The 17488-nt window shown below is 54.8% G+C and overlaps 5 protein-coding genes across 5 annotated transcripts; 4 read left to right on the forward strand and 1 right to left on the reverse strand.

The window, feature by feature from the left end:
• Positions 1-6272: 6272 nt before the first annotated feature.
• On the reverse strand, positions 6273-6924 carry NECHADRAFT_102531 (uncharacterized protein). The gene is made up of 4 exons (XM_003051981.1): positions 6803-6924; positions 6642-6751; positions 6507-6588; positions 6273-6447 (listed from the first exon to the last, which is right to left on the reverse strand). The coding sequence occupies exons 1-4, from the start codon at positions 6803-6805 to the stop codon at positions 6427-6429; spliced, it is 216 nt and encodes a 71-aa protein (XP_003052027.1). The 5' UTR covers positions 6806-6924; the 3' UTR covers positions 6273-6426.
• A 272-nt stretch (positions 6925-7196) lies between these two features.
• Positions 7197-7744, forward strand: NECHADRAFT_78790 (uncharacterized protein; the record flags this gene model as incomplete). The annotated part of the gene is made up of 2 exons (XM_003051532.1): positions 7197-7257; positions 7320-7744. The coding sequence occupies 2 exons, from the start codon at positions 7197-7199 to the stop codon at positions 7742-7744; spliced, it is 486 nt and encodes a 161-aa protein (XP_003051578.1).
• Positions 7745-8698: 954 nt separating this feature from the next.
• Positions 8699-10342, forward strand: NECHADRAFT_92536 (uncharacterized protein; the record flags this gene model as incomplete). Its single annotated transcript, XM_003051533.1, has 2 exons — positions 8699-8706; positions 8968-10342. 2 exons carry the CDS (start codon positions 8699-8701, stop codon positions 10340-10342), a joined length of 1383 nt encoding a protein of 460 aa, XP_003051579.1.
• A 936-nt stretch (positions 10343-11278) lies between these two features.
• On the forward strand, positions 11279-12873 carry RUVBL2101 (TBP-interacting protein; the record flags this gene model as incomplete). The annotated part of the gene is made up of 4 exons (XM_003051534.1): positions 11279-11422; positions 11481-12248; positions 12323-12654; positions 12741-12873. The coding sequence occupies 4 exons, from the start codon at positions 11279-11281 to the stop codon at positions 12871-12873; spliced, it is 1377 nt and encodes a 458-aa protein (XP_003051580.1).
• Positions 12874-14779: 1906 nt separating this feature from the next.
• HMGB2103 (uncharacterized protein) lies at positions 14780-16903 on the forward strand (the record flags this gene model as incomplete). The annotated part of the gene is made up of 2 exons (XM_003051535.1): positions 14780-15095; positions 15225-16903. The coding sequence occupies 2 exons, from the start codon at positions 14780-14782 to the stop codon at positions 16901-16903; spliced, it is 1995 nt and encodes a 664-aa protein (XP_003051581.1).
• Between the last annotated feature and the right edge of the window lie 585 nt (positions 16904-17488).

Consider the following 17488-nt stretch of genomic DNA (forward strand, 5'->3'; position numbering starts at 1 on the left):
AGACTCCTCCACCTTCGAGCTTGATCTTGAGACAGACTCATGGGCAGAACCATCCATGATTCGAGTCAAGAAAGGTCTTTTCCACCAAGCCAGAAAAAATAGGGAGGCCGACGGCGGAGAGCCATGGTATGGCATGACAGCCCGATGGGTAAGGTGTGGTGGTGGGCCAGTGACTTGAGAGTGACAGAGCAGGGGCAAGCGATCCCCGGAGGAGGCAAAAATAAACGGAAAGATCTGTCTATGCCCGTCACTACAATATTCCTGTGTTTTCTTGGACCCCCTAGTCATTCCAGTCGATGCGCAGTATCCACATGTACTTGTCGACCCTGACGCTCATGTTTGCAGGGTTCGCGCCAGTGCGGGCAGTCCTGGGCCAATTCTAGGGGGGGGGGGTGGCCGTGTTTGATGGTGTGTTTAGCTGTTTCTGGCCCGGGTACGGGGTGCGCGTACTCCGTACAGTGTACCTGTGCCCCTAGGGAGGTGTGGTGTAGGTTAAAAGGCGTTGCATCGACTGGCACTAACAACCTGGGAACAGCAGTGGAAGTCTCCGCCAACCGCCTCCTGAATCCACGCCAAAGGCCTGTCACTGGCCCAGGGCCGTGAAGCAATAGTGGACGGGCTCGTACTGTGCTATACCTGCTAGCCACCACCTGCACCGACAGTGTCCAGGTCAGGGCAAGACGGCTAGGCCTAGGGCAGGACCGCCAGCGCCAGCCGAGCCGAGGACGGGATATGAGCTGGAGCGGTCGAGGTTCCTCTCACTGGGAGAAAAAGTCGGTAGCCACCGCCACCGGAGGACGGGACCCAGCTGGAGCCCTGGTGCAGGTGCGCTGCGCAAGCGTCGGGTGCGTGGGCAAGGCCGACGAGGGTTGTAGCGCAATCTAACACTGCAGCGACAGCGTGACCCTCCCGATATTTGGATCTGAGCCATCTTGCTGCTATCGTCTCGGCCTCCCGTCTTTGTTAGATGAGAAGAAATCAAAGGTCAGGCGCTACTTGAGTCAGTCCAGGGTGGACCACGAGGACATAGGGATAGCTGACCCTATCTTGCCGTCTCGCAACAATTCTCGTTTGCCTGTCAGCAGTGCGTAGGTAGGTAATATCGAATGGTAGACACGAAGTCGAGTGTCAGCATGGTCATGACGATGGCGACGATGGCAATGTATGTACAGTCTGACTCCACAGGCAGTGGAGGCCATTCAGCGATGGATGGGTCCGCGGGATGATGAACGTGGGATTGATCCATGGAGGTAGGAGGAAGTCGTAAAAGGAAGGAACGGACTGTGCATGACACGGGAAAACTCTGGCGCGTCTGAGGTCTGCGACAGAAAAGCCACATCACGCACGCACACATTGAGCACGATTGGAGGTGAAGAGCACCCTCGACATTCTGCGTGCATTTCCTTGCTTCAGGATGAAAGGAATCTCAACAAGACGATGATACCCATGATCCATCCGACCAACACATGCATCTTGGAACGACAGGGTAGGGAACCTCTAAGCTGCCAAAGGAGGGTCAAGTCCCAGGAACATCGACCGAAACGGACCCAGGGATTGGCCTGGCCCGCCTTTTCCTCCAGGGGCATCACAGTCACTCGGGACCGCTCCTATTGAACCGTCCTCGGGGTGCCACTGGACGCTCGCCCCAGGAAGACTTTTCCAGGGCTCTCTGGATCACCAGGTCGCGCTAGCTCAGTTCGAGGGGCCACTGAAAGATCCATCCGCCGCCGCCGCTGATCTAGAAGCGGGCCAGAAGCGTGCAGATACTGTACAGTGGACGGCGGAGTCGCTGGCGACTAATGAGCCGCCCCAGCTGCGTTGCTTCGGCCGCTACGAGTCGTTCTGCAACTCTCGCTGGCCAGCAGAGCAGCCAGTTGGTTGAGAGTGAGGTCACTTCACCCTCAAATCCGAGGAGACGTGCTGACGGAAGAGTCGGGCTCTTGACTCTTGTTGGAGTGAGGCCCGGAGGCACTGCCCCTTCACTACGTCAATTCAGCGCCCGCGATGCGGCAACTCTGGCTTCGGCTCCGACACCGACACTCCTTCAGCAGCAGTGGCATCCCCCTCATGCCGTCCTCCGCCACCACCACATCTGCTTGCTCTCATAATCAACTTCGCCGTCGCCTCCTCCGCCTACAGCCTGCGCATGTAAACACCATCGTCAGCGGCCCTCCTTCCCCACGGAACGGTTGCGCTTCGCCACGACGGGAAAACACCGCTATCACTGTAATCTTCCGATGAGGGCAGGGGTGCGTGCGAGGTGCGATGGTGGATGGGGAGGGCAGCAAAGTATCCAAGGTTGACACAGACCGTCGTGCCATTTTCCTCATCGCCAGATAATGCGACTTCATCGAGGCCTTCACGGGTGGATATGTCATCACACCTCCAGAACCTCTCCAGGACTCGATTCAGCAAGGCGACACAATCGATAGGGTTCGGTGTCGCCAATTGGACAGCGCCGCAGGTAGCGCATCCCAGCGTAGTGGTACTGGGACCTGGCTCTGGTCTATCTAATCTCTTCCTACCTAGCGCTCCGTCCACTGCAAGGTGAAGGCCGGCATGTTCCATGCGCGGGAAGGTGTAGGGAGCACCTCGGCACCGCCCAAGGGACATTGTTGTGTTGGATTGGTGGAGGTTCACTTTGATGGTGTTGTCGGGACGTAGAAATAGCGTCCCGGATGGGGAGCGATATTCAGGGCGGGCGAGCAAGTCAGGGTTCACCCACGTTTCGGCCACAAAGAGGGTTACCAGCAATGACTAGCAACACTTGTCGACGGGTACAGGCCGCTGTGTCGGTCGGACGGTGGTGGTGCGTTGTGGTGTGGTTTGGCGCTGGGCTCTGGGGGCTGCCCTCGTCAAGTCTCCTGGTCTTCCCTGTTGGAGCAGGGAGGATGCATAAGTTCAACACCAGGCCAGCGAAGAGACCACCGGTTCATTCTTGTCAGAGTCGAGCCTGTGAGAGAGTCGGTCTGGCTCTGGCTGGCGTCTGTTTGATGTGCGTGTTGTCGGGCGCCCAGCTGGCTAACACTCTGTTGGATGTCTGACCGACAACTTTGGGCTCTTTCTTTGTCTTTGTTGTCACCCACACTCATCACTCGGTCCCTCGAGGCCCCCTTGCTATGAGTCAAGGACCTACGCAAGAGACAGCACAGGTCCATTCGCAACAAGACAAAACACCATCCGTGTGGAGCCCACATCGCATCGCCATCCACCAGGACACGAAGTGGCCAACGCATCGATGCACCTTTGTCTGGGCCGTCCGTGGCTCAGAACTTGCTGGTGCTGCAATGCTGCAATGCCCAAGACGACGCGAGGCCATAAAAATGGATGCCATGGCCGCGGTAGCCGCAGCCGCATCGACACCTCATGCGATGGATGAGTCGTGGCTGAGATGGTGGTGGTCTCCCAGCGCCCACCCAACGGCGCTGTCTGGGTAATATCGGCAGCACAAAGCGGCAGCAGCGACAAAGGCCTCGATTTGCAAGAATGGCTGGCCTCTGATAAGTTTCACGATGCCTGAGATGCTCGACTAAGAGTCTCAACACCAAATCTTAGGTCTGACATGGGCTGTATCTTTTTTGCCTGCCCCTCGTGACAAGCAGCAACATCCACGTCCAATGCACCCAAAGTTCCAAGATCGTCAGCCGCCTCACCACTTCGCTCGCTCACACCCATGTCCAGCTCGTCTCGTCAAGCTGGCGGGGACGTGTTAACCCCCTCCCCCATGTCTAGAGGTAGCCACACGCACTTCAGAAACGAAACCGTCTCGGACATGACGAGGCTGCACTGTCTCTACACTTGCAATCAAACCTGAAGCCCCGAGGAATTTTCTGAACCTTGAGGTTCTTCCCACTGTTAGTAACCTAGACCCGCAGGGATACAAGCCACTCCATCTATCCCTTGCAACCGCAACAAAAAGTTGAGGCACTACTGCGCAGATAGGCGCTGAGCAAAAGGACGGCACGGTCACGCGGCCAAAGAGCGAGGGCCGGAAACTGACAGAAAAGGCTGCTCATCTGGCCGTCCCTGGCTTTAGCAAAAGCCAAAACACTCAACTCTGCTTCCGGCCAGGGCGGAATAGTCGATAGCGCCATGCAAGACTCCCAATACGAAAAGGGTTTTCCCAATCTCGAAGCCAACAACTCTGCTTACATGCTCGACTGGTATGCTCTAGAGTCGGCATGTTGGCCTTTGAGCCATGGAGTCAGAAGCAAACGCAGGGCGAAAAGTCCAGAAGACGGTGTGCTACAGTAGAATCAAGGGACAATGTCGCCACCCCGACTTTCTGGTGGTCGTGGGCGCCTGGTCCCTGTTGCCCCGAAGGCGAGTCCGATTCCTTGAGCGAGATACTCCCTCCAGGAGCAGTGTCTTACTGGGTAGTATCGCCGTCTCGAATCGCCTAGAACTCGCGCCTTGCATACACGCACCGCTTGCATCCATCCGTCCAGCTCAGCTTGCGTATGTAGCCGTACAGTAAGTATCACACATACGGCGTTGCTTTTGCGCCTTCCACACCCAGCATCCTTTCCGCAAAGTCCGATCAACTCTGGCAAATCTCGGCTGCCTCCTTTGCGCAAATCGGCCACACCAGGAGGCGCTTAGCTTCAACTTTCGATGCCCGCTTCAAAGGAAGCCTTCCCTTGCTGACCCTCCCATCCATCACGATGTTCAATTTCACGCATTGAAGCACCTTTGCAGTGGTAGTGTAGCAGCGAGTCAGAATTGGGGGGCACCTCAAACTTCAGGCCGAGCTCGGGGCGATAAAGCTCGGGGCCGGGATCCACGGGGCCGCCAAGGAACCAGGCGCGGAAGGCCGCAGACTCGGTCCCTGGCGGGCTTGTCAACTTGCGGCGCAGGGCAATACTCTCGGTCAGCATAGCACACCACTTGCTTCGTACCTAGGTATTCTCATGGTGCGGGATGTGAACAGCCGCGTCCGGTGAGCAACTTATCTAGCGAACGAGAATGCCCATGGTGGTGATTTGTGTGTTGCACTCTCGTATATGACGGCGTCTGACTGTCTGGGCCATGGCTCCTTCATGCGCTTTATGTGGCTGGCTACGTCTGCTGCTTGGGCTTGAAGTCACATAACTGCTGGCTGTTGTTTCTTCTCATCTCAGCCTCTTGGGAGTTACGGCAGCTCTCTGTCATCCCTTCAGCCGCCCACAACCAGCTCGTGCCGTCCGAGGCGTGGGGTCTGACTGGCAAATGTGCAATGCGGCTGAAGCGGTCCCAACAAAAGGGGACTCAGGGCCATCATCTCCGCAACAACTCCATCCTCCTTATCCGATCTTGGGCAGTTCGCCCCCCATGTCTCCCTAGTCGATCGCCCCGGATTCCCCTCTTGAATGGAGCACGTTCGGAGAATCTTGGTTTCCTTTCTTTTTCCCACACCTCGCAGTCTGCGGCAATGTTCCGTTACACCAATCCAATTGTGAATCTGCTTCCTCATGCCATGACCCAAGCAATGTGATTGTGGTCAGCTCACAACGCCTCGTCCTGCAATCTCATCACGTTTTGTACAACAAGTTCGTTGATGTGTAAATAAAGGGGAGATGGGGTTTCTACTATGTTACCTACCCCTCCGGATGAACTCTTTTCTCTGCGGCCCAACAACAGTGTGCCTTTGCCGCACCACTACTGCTACTGTACCCTTAGGTACCCAGTGTGTTGGCGTGAGGCGCGAGCCATGGCTTGGATTATGTTCAGCCTTGACGCCTTGCCGTGGATGAGGCACGGCAGAGGCATGGAAAAGGGCCAATTTTTGAAACCGTCTTCAATCGCGAGTCATTGTGCCGTCCGGTCAGACATGGCAATATTCTGCGCAATGCGCCAGACGAAACCATTCACTATGCGCTTGGACGAGCCAATCCGACTCTGTGCTCACTCTTTTCACATCTGAGAGCCGAGTTGTCGAAATGACAAGAAGGCACTGCGTCGTCTGTGCGACAAGCAAAGTTCCGCACGCCTTGTCCGATTCACTGAGATTGTTACTCCAGTCCCACGCACGCACGCACTCATGCACATACGCAGGCGCCTTGCGGCAATCAAGTGCATCAATTGGTTAATTAGCCTTATCAGGCGAGGTAACCACGGCACACCCATTGAGCAGGATCCAGATTGTGTTGGGATTCCAGACCCGGCTTCTGGCCTGGCGGCTCGCGGGAATCTCGATGTAACGCAAACTCGCTGAATGGTGAGTCTCACTGGCGGCGTTCTGAAGTTTGTATGAGGAAGCCAGCCACAGACTTCACAACATGTTCTGTTCTTGGTGAATAGGAAGATCGTAATCGTAAATTTGCAGATTTGTACACATGGAAGCCGGAAGACCGCCCATTAGCGTGTTATGCTTCGCCCCAGCCCAACTCCTAGCCCATCGTAATCATGGTAAAACAGAAACGTCCCGTCGGTAGGTAAACATGAGATCTAGTTGAGGAGGATGGAGCACTAGACGAACAGGTTAGCCAGGAGCCAGAGAGTGGTTCTAACGGTATATCTGGACATACAGCCATGAGGACACAGCATATGCTTATGTATGGACTCAATCGTTCTCCTATCCTTGCGCATTTCCAGAAGATGCCCATGAACCTAGCTGGTGTCAGCTCATCGCCTCGTGTGTCAAGAGTCGTCGCATATCGTACCCGTTCTTATTCCTGTCCATGATACTCGGGGTGAAGTGGTGGACATACGCGCTCGTGCAAATGAGCAGTAGGAGGACGAGGAGGAGGGACTGGAAGTTGAAGAGGGCGGACTATGGCAACGTTAGCAGGGTTTAACCGAGGCAAAAGAGCATCGCGCATACCATTTTTGCGACTGCTGATTAGGTCTCTTTCGAAAACAACGACGGAGATTACTTAAAACACGCGGGGAACAAGTCGTCGTCGAGAATCGCCAACGTCGCTCGAATCAATCGCTTCAGCCTTCTCACATGCGCAATGTGTGCTTAGGGGTAAAGATTCGCCGAGCCGTGTCCTCTTGCCAGGGGTGACGTCTACTGAACCCCACATATTTCCGGCCCCACCAAAGCCCCCGTTGCAAAGCTGGCCGAGCGCATCTCTCCCAGCTTCCGACTACATCTCTACGACGAGGCTGCGAATAGTTGACCTCCAATCACGGCCTTGAAGTCCTCGGTGATCCTACTCCTCGTACCTGTGTATCGCTTGGGGAACGCTACGGCGTGATACAACACTTTCACCATGGAGCCTCGAGCGCGAGCCGGCAAGAATGTCGGAAAGATGAACTTTAGCCATGCGGAGCGTATGTTCACCTTGCTCTCTACAACGTCCCCTTCATATCTAACGTTTTCTTCTCGAATACAGTGGCGCAGCTGCTCTACGCTCATGGCGACGTTCAAAATCCCCTCCCCGAGACGGTCCGAGTGCTCGACGAGATCCTCACAGACTTTATGCAATCCATCGCGTTCGAGGCGACGCGGGCGGCAAACTACTCGGGCAGGCAAAAGATCAAGTACGAGGATTTCGAGTTTGCATTCCGGAAGAATCCCGTGTTCCTCGGAAAGGTGCAGGAGGTGTTTGAGAAGCAAAAGGAGATCAAGAAGGCACGAGAGATTCTGCGCGACGGTGAGGACGAGATCATGAAAGATGCCGCAAATGAGGAAAAGCAGAGGGAAAAGACGGACGCGAAGGGAGCCGCTGCGTCGGCTGCCGCAAAGGCGGAGGAGGAACTGGGCGAAGCAGACGACGATGCCGAGGCGGAAGCGGATGCGCTTGGTAAGAAGCGCTGAGGCGGGTCTCTGGATATTTCAGCATCTTCTTTGGGCGTTCTACAAGCGAGACCATGGGCTTGGGATTTTGGTATTTGGGATTCTTGCGGCCCACCGGAGTTATTGGAAATTGCATCAACATTGCACATTGTCACGAACTATCACGCAAGCGTTGGTTTCTGGGGAGTTTGGTGAAAAAAGAAGACCAACAGGACTTTGGCCCCCACGTTTTCTATCGCAATTGCTATCACAATTACAGGGTGCTTTTTGGGGTTGTATTTTACATATGCGGTCCAAGATTGGAAGTTGACTGAGATACTGCACTGAGAGCCTGATAAGCAGAATTCCCCAACACACACACTTCAGCGGTCAGCACTTTTTCTCACGCCCACGCCCACACCATCTCTTCTCCAGCAACCAGCCAGGGCTTCACTAGTCAGGGCCGATCGGCAAGACTCCGTCCCCTCGTGGGAAGTTGGGGAATAGCACGGAGGTTGTATCCCGGGGGGTTCCACACCCGACCCGACTCCGGAGCGAAGCCGGGGGTGTGCTGCTGCGTCTTTTTGGTTGCAGAGCCAAGAGCCATGATGGATGCAACCGCCTGGTTCTGGTCACATCCATTCCCAACCCACCACCTTTTTTTTTTTTTTTTTTTTTTTTTTTTCTCTCTCCCTTTCTCGAGACGCCTATTCGCCACTCAACACCGCCTCGTCGCTCTGCTTTTCTGGCCTCCGTCAGCAATCTCTGCACCTGATCTGAATGGATCCCCCAGCTGATCCGCGACGGCCCGGCCGATAGCGGCACCGAGAAGTGCTGATGACTCGTTCCTGCGCTGCAGCTGTTTTGTTTCGCCTTGTCATGAACGGGGGGCATTTCCAGACAAGTCCCACCCCCCACTTTGTCATCCTCTTTGCACATTCGTCGGGCTGTGCTGCGCTGCGAGAGAAGAGGAGAAAAGAGGATCCCCATCCCATGATGGGATCGTTGGTCCGCCTGCCGGTCGGCTTCCGCTGCGGGGTCTTGGATCGCTCATGGGTGGTTGGGTCTTGACGTTTCTCGGTCGTTGATCTAGGCCTGGTTTGAGATTTCTCCCATTGGTAAACTCTGCGTTGACTTCACTGTGACTCTTGGTCGTCTACTCGTCTCCTCTGTGCTGCCCATCCGTCGTCGCCGTGTCAAGCAAGCCCTCACGACGACAGTGATAGCTTCTTTCGTCTATCCGGCACCATGGATCAGGACTCCAGGGTCCCACCGCCTTATGAAGAAATTCCCCAGACTCCCGGCGCCAAGCTGGCGCCTGGGAATGTGGGACAATCAGATCGTCATCTATTACCAGTGCCTTCACCATCCCCCAGCTTAATGGGAACCAAGCTTGACGACTCGAATTACGACGAATTCCGCCGGTTGTCGCTAAGTCCCTCTCCGTGTCCATCTCCCATCCCCATGGGACGCCTTCCACACAATGGCACCGAGTTGCAAGGCGACGCAACACCCACCCGATGGCAGGTATTCTGGACCAGGAACAAGCCTGCTGCCCTTGTCGCTCTGTCCCAGTTCTTTGGTGCCTTGATGAACCTCAGTGCCCGTCTGGTTGAACTCGAAGGCAACGGCATGCACCCGGTCCAGGTGCTCCTCATGAGACAGTTCATGACGGCGTGTTGCTGCTCAGCGTACATGTGGTGGAGCAAGACGCCCGACTTTCCGTTTGGTAAAAGGGAGATTCGATGGTTGCTGTGGCTGCGTGGGTTGTCTGGATACTGGGGTATATACGGCATGTGGTATTCTATGATGTATCTCCCACTCGCAGATGCTACCGTTATCACCTTTCTGGCCCCTGGAGTTGCTGGTTTCATATGTTGGTTTGCACTCCGTGAGCCCTTTACTCGAATCGAGCAGCTCGCGACCCTGGTGGCCCTCCTGGGTGTGGTGTTGATCGCTCGTCCCACTTCACTCTTCTCCCATTCTGGCGAGGATCAAGATCCCTCGACGACTGAGCCGCCAGAGGGCGGAATTCCCGGCGCAGATCACGAGGCTACATCCGAGGAGCGACTAGTAGCTGTTGGTGTTGCCCTTGTGGGCGTCCTAGGGGCGGCTGGTGCCTTCACGACCCTGCGAACGATTGGAAAGCGAGCTCATCCCCTGATCTCTGTCAACTACTTCGGCGCCATCTCCACCATCATCTCAGCCCTGTTTCTGATTTTCGCACCTATCCTTGACGTCGCTCAACCAGGTCTGCGTTGGGTCACCCCATCTACCGCCAAGCAGTGGCTGTTGCTGCTCCCTCTGGGCATCCTGGGCTTCATCATGCAATATCTTTTGACATCGGGTCTCGGAGCGGACAAGTCGAATCGTGCCAACGCCATGGTCTACACGCACATGCTCTTTGCGGCGAGCTTCGACCGATGGGTATTCGGCCACCGCATGGGCTTGATGAGCGGCGCAGGATGTACCTTGATTCTTGGAAGCGCTATTGGAGTCGTTTTGATCAAGAAGTCGCCGCCTCCCAAGGTGCCTGCAGATGATATTGAGAGGCATGGGAACTTGGTCGGCGAGGCGGAGGGTTCTCCCATGTTGTTACCCGACTCAGGTACGTCTGAGGAGATGAGGATTTCCCGATAGATTGGCGGTGCGAAGGGTACAGCCCAAATAAGGGTTGTCAGTGGCCAGGGACATAAAATTTTGATATAGAAGTAGATTGAATGAACAATATCAAGAATGAACATTTATATGTGTGTGTTTCTGATGCTAATTTTGACTGGTATCTAATCATAGTATGGGGGCACCATTGTCATCAGCTTCACAAGTCCGCGCTTGGTGCCCTAAAGGGCTCCGGCCACATTATTTTATATTTGCCCTCTAGTAATACAGTTTGTTTTGTTCCTTGTTCTCTATATTTTCCTTTGTATTTAGGTCTCTATGTTGTTCTACGTTTACACTTTTTAAATCATGTCTTATATGAGCTTAGAAGCTGGGTAGCAACTTGGTCTACCCATATAAATAATTGATAGAGACTATATCCTAGGCGTATTTCTGCGAAGCCATACCCTAGACTAAAATCAAGGTTTGTCATGTTTTACCTCATGCCAGTTGTAGTTGTTTATGAAAGAGTATCTTGGTCGCACTTCAAGTCCATATCATCGATATAGGTACTCCGATGCACGTGAGTGGAGGTTCTCAAAGTCCAACTACTTGGTCAAGCTGGCATCTTGGATAACTCGGGCCTAACCAAGTCCCAAGAAACTTGACAAAGGTAGAATAAAGCCAACTATGAAATGATGAATCTTTCATGAATTCAACACAGGGATTTCTCACGGGGTGTATAGGGTGAGGGCGTGCTTGGGTATCACGTGACCATCATGTCGCGAAGACGCGCCTGGACTAGGAGCAACTAAGCTTCGATCGCAAATCTTTGGAGCTTCAGGCTGCTACATCAACAATCACTTGACATCACCACCAACCACGAGACCTCATCCCAATTCGAACAGAATCGTCGCTTCGATAAGATAGTTTGCAGAATACCGGAAATTTCAACAGAACTCGGCGCCCACCGACATCATGGTCCAGATCAGCGAGGTGAAGGGGAACAAGCGAGACAATCGCACGGCCGCCCATACTCACATCAAGGGCTTGGGCTTGAAGTCAGATGGATACGCAGAGAAGCAGGCCGCTGGGTTTGTTGGCCAAGCCAGCGCCCGTGAGGTGAGCTTCCAAAGGTACACAAAGGCTCATCAATAGTTTGCTGACCCATCCGGAACAGTCTTGCGGCGTCGTGGTGGACTTGATTCGAGCCCAGAAGATGGCTGGCCGAGGTGTCTTGTTGGCAGGAGGTCCTGGAACTGGAAAGACGGCACTCGCGCTCGCCATCAGCCAAGAGCTGGGCACCAAAATCCCTTTCTGCCCCATCGTGGGTAGCGAAATCTACTCGACCGAAGTTAAGAAGACCGAAATGTTGATGGAAAACTTCCGAAGAGCGATTGGCCTCAAGGTCCGAGAGACAAAGGAGGTGTACGAGGGAGAGGTTACAGAACTGACCCCCGAGGAGGCCGAGAACCCTCTGGGTGGCTACGGCAAGACCATCAGCACACTGCTCATCGGCCTGAAGAGCGCAAAGGGACAGAAGAAGCTTCGCCTCGACCCCAGCATCTATGAGGCTATCCAGAAGGAGCGTGTCACAGTGGGAGACGTCATCTACATCGAGGCGAACACGGGCGCATGCAAACGAGTTGGCCGATCGGACGCCTATGCCACAGAATTCGACCTCGAGGCGGAGGAGTACGTGCCCATCCCCAAGGGCGAGGTGCACAAGAAGAAGGAGATTGTGCAAGATGTCACGTTGCACGATCTGGACGTGGCCAACGCGCGACCCCAGGGCGGACAGGACATTATGAGCATGATGGGTCAACTGATGAAGCCCAAGATGACTGAGATCACCGACAAGCTGCGCGGCGAGATCAACAAAGTGGTCAGCAAGTATATCGACCAGGGTGTGGCTGAACTTGTGCCAGGCGTTTTGTTCATTGACGAGGTAAGGTCCCCCCAATGTCCCCCGTCTCATGTCGGGACGGGAACCTATGGCTAACCGACGGGATCGTTTCATAGGCGCATATGCTTGATGTGGAGTGCTTCACCTACCTGAACCGAGCCTTGGAATCGCCCATCTCGCCCATCGTGGTCTTGGCCTCCAACCGGGGAATGTGCACCATCAGAGGCACCGATGATATTGTCGCAGCCCACGGAATCCCCGCTGACTTCCTGACTCGGCTCCTCATCATTCCCACAACGCCATACGAGGCGGACGAGATCAAGCGCATCGTGCGGATACGTGCCTCAACCGAGGGCGTCTCGGTCTCGGACGCCGCCATCGACAAAATCGCGGAACACGGTGTCCGCATCAGCATGCGGTACTGCCTGCAGCTGCTGACTCCCGCAAGGTAAGCCAAGCCCACTTTGGTGAAAGGGGTTGAACCTCCCCCTTGGGATGCACCGAGACATGGTTTGACTGACGGTGAACAAACAGCATTCTTGCCAAGGCCAACGGCCGTTCGCAGATCGACATCCAGGATGTTGCGGAGTGCGAGGACCTGTTCCTTGACGCCCGTCGCAGCGCGGCGCTCCTCAGCAGCGAAGCCGGAGCAGGCTTCCTGGCGTAAACGGGGGACGACTGTAAGGCTCGGGGTTTTATTTAGGTCTAGACGGCGCTGGGAAGGAAGGGGAGAAGTGTTATGCATAATTACTGTTAAACTGAACAGGGTCACAGGATTTCAAGAGGATTTTCCGAGGCGATACGAAAATACCTGCTTCCTGGCTGACCCGTTGTGTACTTGATAGGGAGCCATGGATGGAAAATACTTGCAAACAAGAGGTTCGGCGTCGGGCTGGGTCACATCGAATGACCATGATCATCAGAATGCCATTTGCGAATACCTAGAGTCAACCTGAGTTCCCTTCCCCCTGGGGGGGATCTCTCCCTTGTTATGTTCCCATTATGCTAATTCTAGACCAAACAACAAAGGGGCCCCTCACCCCCTCCCACAAGTCCTTTGATGACTGACTCACCCAAGCTAATGGGGAAACTGGGGAGGATGGCTGGATGCGGATGGATGCCAACGATGAAAGGCCATTTCGACAGCCGTCTCAGACCAGGATTGGATTGCTGACCCGCCCTGTTGGATTCAGTTTACTCTGTCTTTCAAAGGGAAATCAGGTTTGTCCATCACGTGCACAAGACCTATCCCATGCCAATTTCGGCGCGGACATTGTCTTTGTCTCAGAGCTCGCCAAGCATCCCATTCCAGCCCCAAGACACGGTCTACGTACATTCCGGCATTGCATTGTCGCCGTTGGATGAGGCTGGACGAAGAGGAAGTAGGGGGAAGGGGCAAGCGTTTCGCTCGGGCCAGCTGACGACCGGCATTCACTTCCATTGCACGACTACAAAGGAGGGCGGAGACAAAAGCAGCAATGCTGGGCTTGCCCTGGAGAGGCAGGGCAGGGGAGAAGCGCCGCGTACCTGGGGGAGAAAGATGATATATCATGGCAAAGTCCGTGGACCTTCCTTTGTGTGTGTGCGCGCCCTTCTCTTCGCCTCCGTTTTGTTGGGTCCAGCGGATGAGTCTGTTTCTTTTTCAAGAGCACCCACACCACACACACACATATTGGCCACACACACACGCCATCACGCATACACACATACACACCCTGGTTCATTCACGCTGTTAGTACCACCGGAGCCTGAGGCATCTGCCTTGTCCTGTCTGCGGCTGCTGTATGCTCCCTAGTGGTTGCTACGGACAGACGGGACAGTCTACGGGGGGCAAACGCGAACAAAGCAGGGCAGGCTGATGGGGTTGCTGCTACTCTCTCACCAACCAGAGCAAGGCTGGGGCATGTTCCCCGCCGTTCACTCTAGTTACCCCGGGACTAGGACGTTTTAATCTATCTACCCGTTGTCGGAGAGGGTAGACGCAGAGAGGGAGTTGACGCGTGAGAGAGATACAGACTGAAGAGACAGGGCTGCCGTTGGTGGAAGAGTTTGGGATACTGCAGAGGAGGCGAAAAAGAGAGAAAGAGAAGACTTGAAAGAGCATCCGATAATGGAATCACGCCTCATGTCCTGCTCCAGGCACTGATTGACCGACTGGGCCCCAGTTTCATTGTCCTCTTGCTCAGGCACACAAAGACTTTGGCCAGCACAGACTGGCCCCGACACACGAGCACCGGCGACGCTCTTTGAACCAAAAAAAGACTTGGTTGGAACTCAGAAACGCCTTCTTTCTGTCGAGGTTTCACCTTATTACCTCTTGTTCTTGCCGGGTTTCTCAGAGGTTGTTGTTGTTGCCGTCGATACAACTCTTCTCGACTACACTCTCAACCTTCTCGCTCAAACATATCCAACTCCACCTTCAGCCCGCTACGCTACGTTCAGGGTACAAGGTTGTGTGGTTGCCAAAAAGTTGGCGCTTCCCGCTCTGGCCCAACCCGCCGCCGCCGCTCACAGCGTCTCGCATTCGTTCGTTTGCCAGGCAGCCCAGCCCAGCCCAGCCGCCTCTCTCCAAAATGACACAGGTCATCTCCATGGTTGCTGCCGCTCCCAAGCAGGCCATGACCCCTGCTCACTCCCCCATGGACGCCGTCGACGAGTATGACCACCGGCCGCCGCGTGCCTTTCGTGTCGTCCCTGACACCCCCGACTCTCCCAGCCCTCGCACTGCCGGCCTGGCTCGAAAACGTGCCGCTTCCATCAACACGGCCGACGCCAACTATGGGAGGCTCGAGAAGCTCCAGCTCAGCACCCCTAGCAGCATGAATAGCGAAGGCCCCAGAGACATCTGTCTCTGCACTCCTGCCCCAAAGATCCCCAGACCTCGAAACGGTGAGTCTAGTCAGGTTCCTTTGTTGAAGTCCGCCTTGAGCGTCGAGACTGTGTGAGCAGTAACATCTCCACGCTGACAACCCCTTTTTGCCTAAGCAGGGTTCTTTGTCACGGCTAACTCGTGTATAGCTTTCATCCTATATCGTCAGCATCATCAGGCTCAAGTTGTTGCCCGGAACCCCCATCTTTCCAATCCTGACATCTCCAAGATTATCGGAGAGCAGTGGAAGGACGAGTCTGAGGATGTAAAGATCAACTGGAAGAGCCTAGCCGATGAGGAGAAGCAGCGCCATCAGCGCCAGTATCCTGACTATCGATACCAGCCACGACGCGGCAACAAAGCTCAGGGGGCCCGTACAGGTTCGTCCCCGACTGATGACTCTGGACGCTGCACCAAGTGCAACGGGCGGTCCATTGCGACTCCTCGTACCCCTTCTACTCCATTTTCCGCGCCTTCCACGGCGAAGCCTCCAACCCCGTATAACCCTACTGTGCGAGACGACCTGGATCTGGCTCGCCGTGGAAGTTACAGCAGCTCGCCCAGCTCGAGGCTGCGCTACCCCCCACAGCGACCTGGATACCGAGAAGTTGATGACTTGAATCCTGAGTCTCCAGAGGCGAAGAGACGTCGCCGCAACCAGGCTGGGGGCTATCACGCCGTTTCATCGCCTCACCAGGGAGTACGAGCGTTGTCGATGGGGGCTCCAGCTCTCATGCGATCGTTCCCCGCGACTCCTTTGCCTGAGCCGGGCTTTCCGAGATCCAAATCTGGTCCGATGGGCCCTCCTCCACGACCAGGGCCATGGCCTGAGCAGAGCCATGGTCGATACACATACGATGAGTCCCTTCGACTGCCTCCTCTGCAGACGTCTGTTCCTATGTCGCCAAGTGTGGCGACAGAAGTCGACGTCCGACACCTCAACACACCCGTCACTGGCCTCGGAATAACCGGTGCTCGAGATCCCCAGGCTCGAAGCGTCGAAGCCATGGTCATGTCCATTCCGTTCACTCGAAAATTGTCAGTCTTGGCTCGAATCAATCACACACCCATCACTGCTCTTGACCCCAGCAGTCAGGGGTTGGCGAATCGCGGGGCGGTCATCGCAGTCGAAGGACCTAAGCCGAGAATGCTCAAGCAAGTCGGCCAGCTGGTAGAGAAGGCCATCCTAGCATCCAACGAAGTACATCTCAAGACATGGGGAAGGGAGTCGGAGGAACCGAATAACACCGAAAGACGGGACTCTCCGAGTGAGAGTGTATCCGCGGACGAAAAAGACACGTTCAAGTCATGCTTCGAGACCATGATTCACTGGCACAGGAATTCCAGAGAAATCGTGAAGCATATCACTAAGGACGACTCGACTTCAGATTCGAACCAGGAGGACACTGGATCTCAGGGCTCGCGGCGAGGCTCCGCTGAAGAGAGCGTGGCAGAGCCACAGGAGAAAGGACCAGCTCCCAAAGTGCCGGTGGCACTCATCAAGGAGGGATTCAGCCTCACCTTGTCGGACGCTTTTGCGTGTACCGTACCCATCGCCGACTCGTACGCGCCGATTGATCACTGGCAGTGGATGGCAACTCTCTGGCGCGGCACCATCGCTCCCGATCTGGTGGTCTATGTCAAGCCAAGCGTGGATGAGGAGATTACAAAGTTTGGGGCTGTCGAGTTCCACAAGCACCCAGGCCTTATGATCGTTCGGATTGCTGTCGGAAAGGACCTGGACGAAGCAACTGAACGACGAGTCGCGTTTGAAGTGGTTGAGTGGGTACGAGGAGGGTCCTTCCGGGAGGAAGCCTCCAAGGCTTGAAAGGATACAAACCATTGCATATTGAGAAAGGTGTAAGTTGAACTGGATTTGAGACGGTACAAGGCGGGCATTGCTTCGAGTATCTGGTGTCATGTTTGGGATTTGAAGCATACGAAATACTCTGGAAGCATAACGTCGATCGAGCATGGGTCTAATTCTTTTCGAATACATAGAAACGAACGAACAGAGTTTGAGTAGGTAGCGAGATTACTGTCAAGCAAGCAACAGACAAAGCCCACGACATGAAGGGAGATTTGTCGGGCTGGAATAGACAAACAAACATTTGAGTTTCGGATCTTGACGAATGATTTGAGTAGGATGAGAGATGAATAGTTATGTTAGCCAATCAATTACGTGAAAATGATGATTTGTTGTTCCAGAGTTGAATTTCTTTGTTGAGATGAAGGGCGTACAAGTGAAGTTGAGGTTGTTTGATGACCCACTTTGGTACGTACCCACACTAGCCGCCGGGAGTGGATTGCCGCCGTCGCGTTTATCCGAAAGTAGACAGACGCGTCTACTGTGCACTTCAGGGATGAATGTCAATGGATGGATCCTCAACATCATAGACCCTCTCTCTAAGCG

This window comes from Fusarium vanettenii, assembly GCF_000151355.1.
Source record: "Fusarium vanettenii 77-13-4 chromosome 4 genomic scaffold NECHAsca_3_chr4_2_0, whole genome shotgun sequence".
NCBI classification, from domain to species: Eukaryota; Fungi; Ascomycota; class Sordariomycetes; order Hypocreales; family Nectriaceae; genus Fusarium; species Fusarium vanettenii.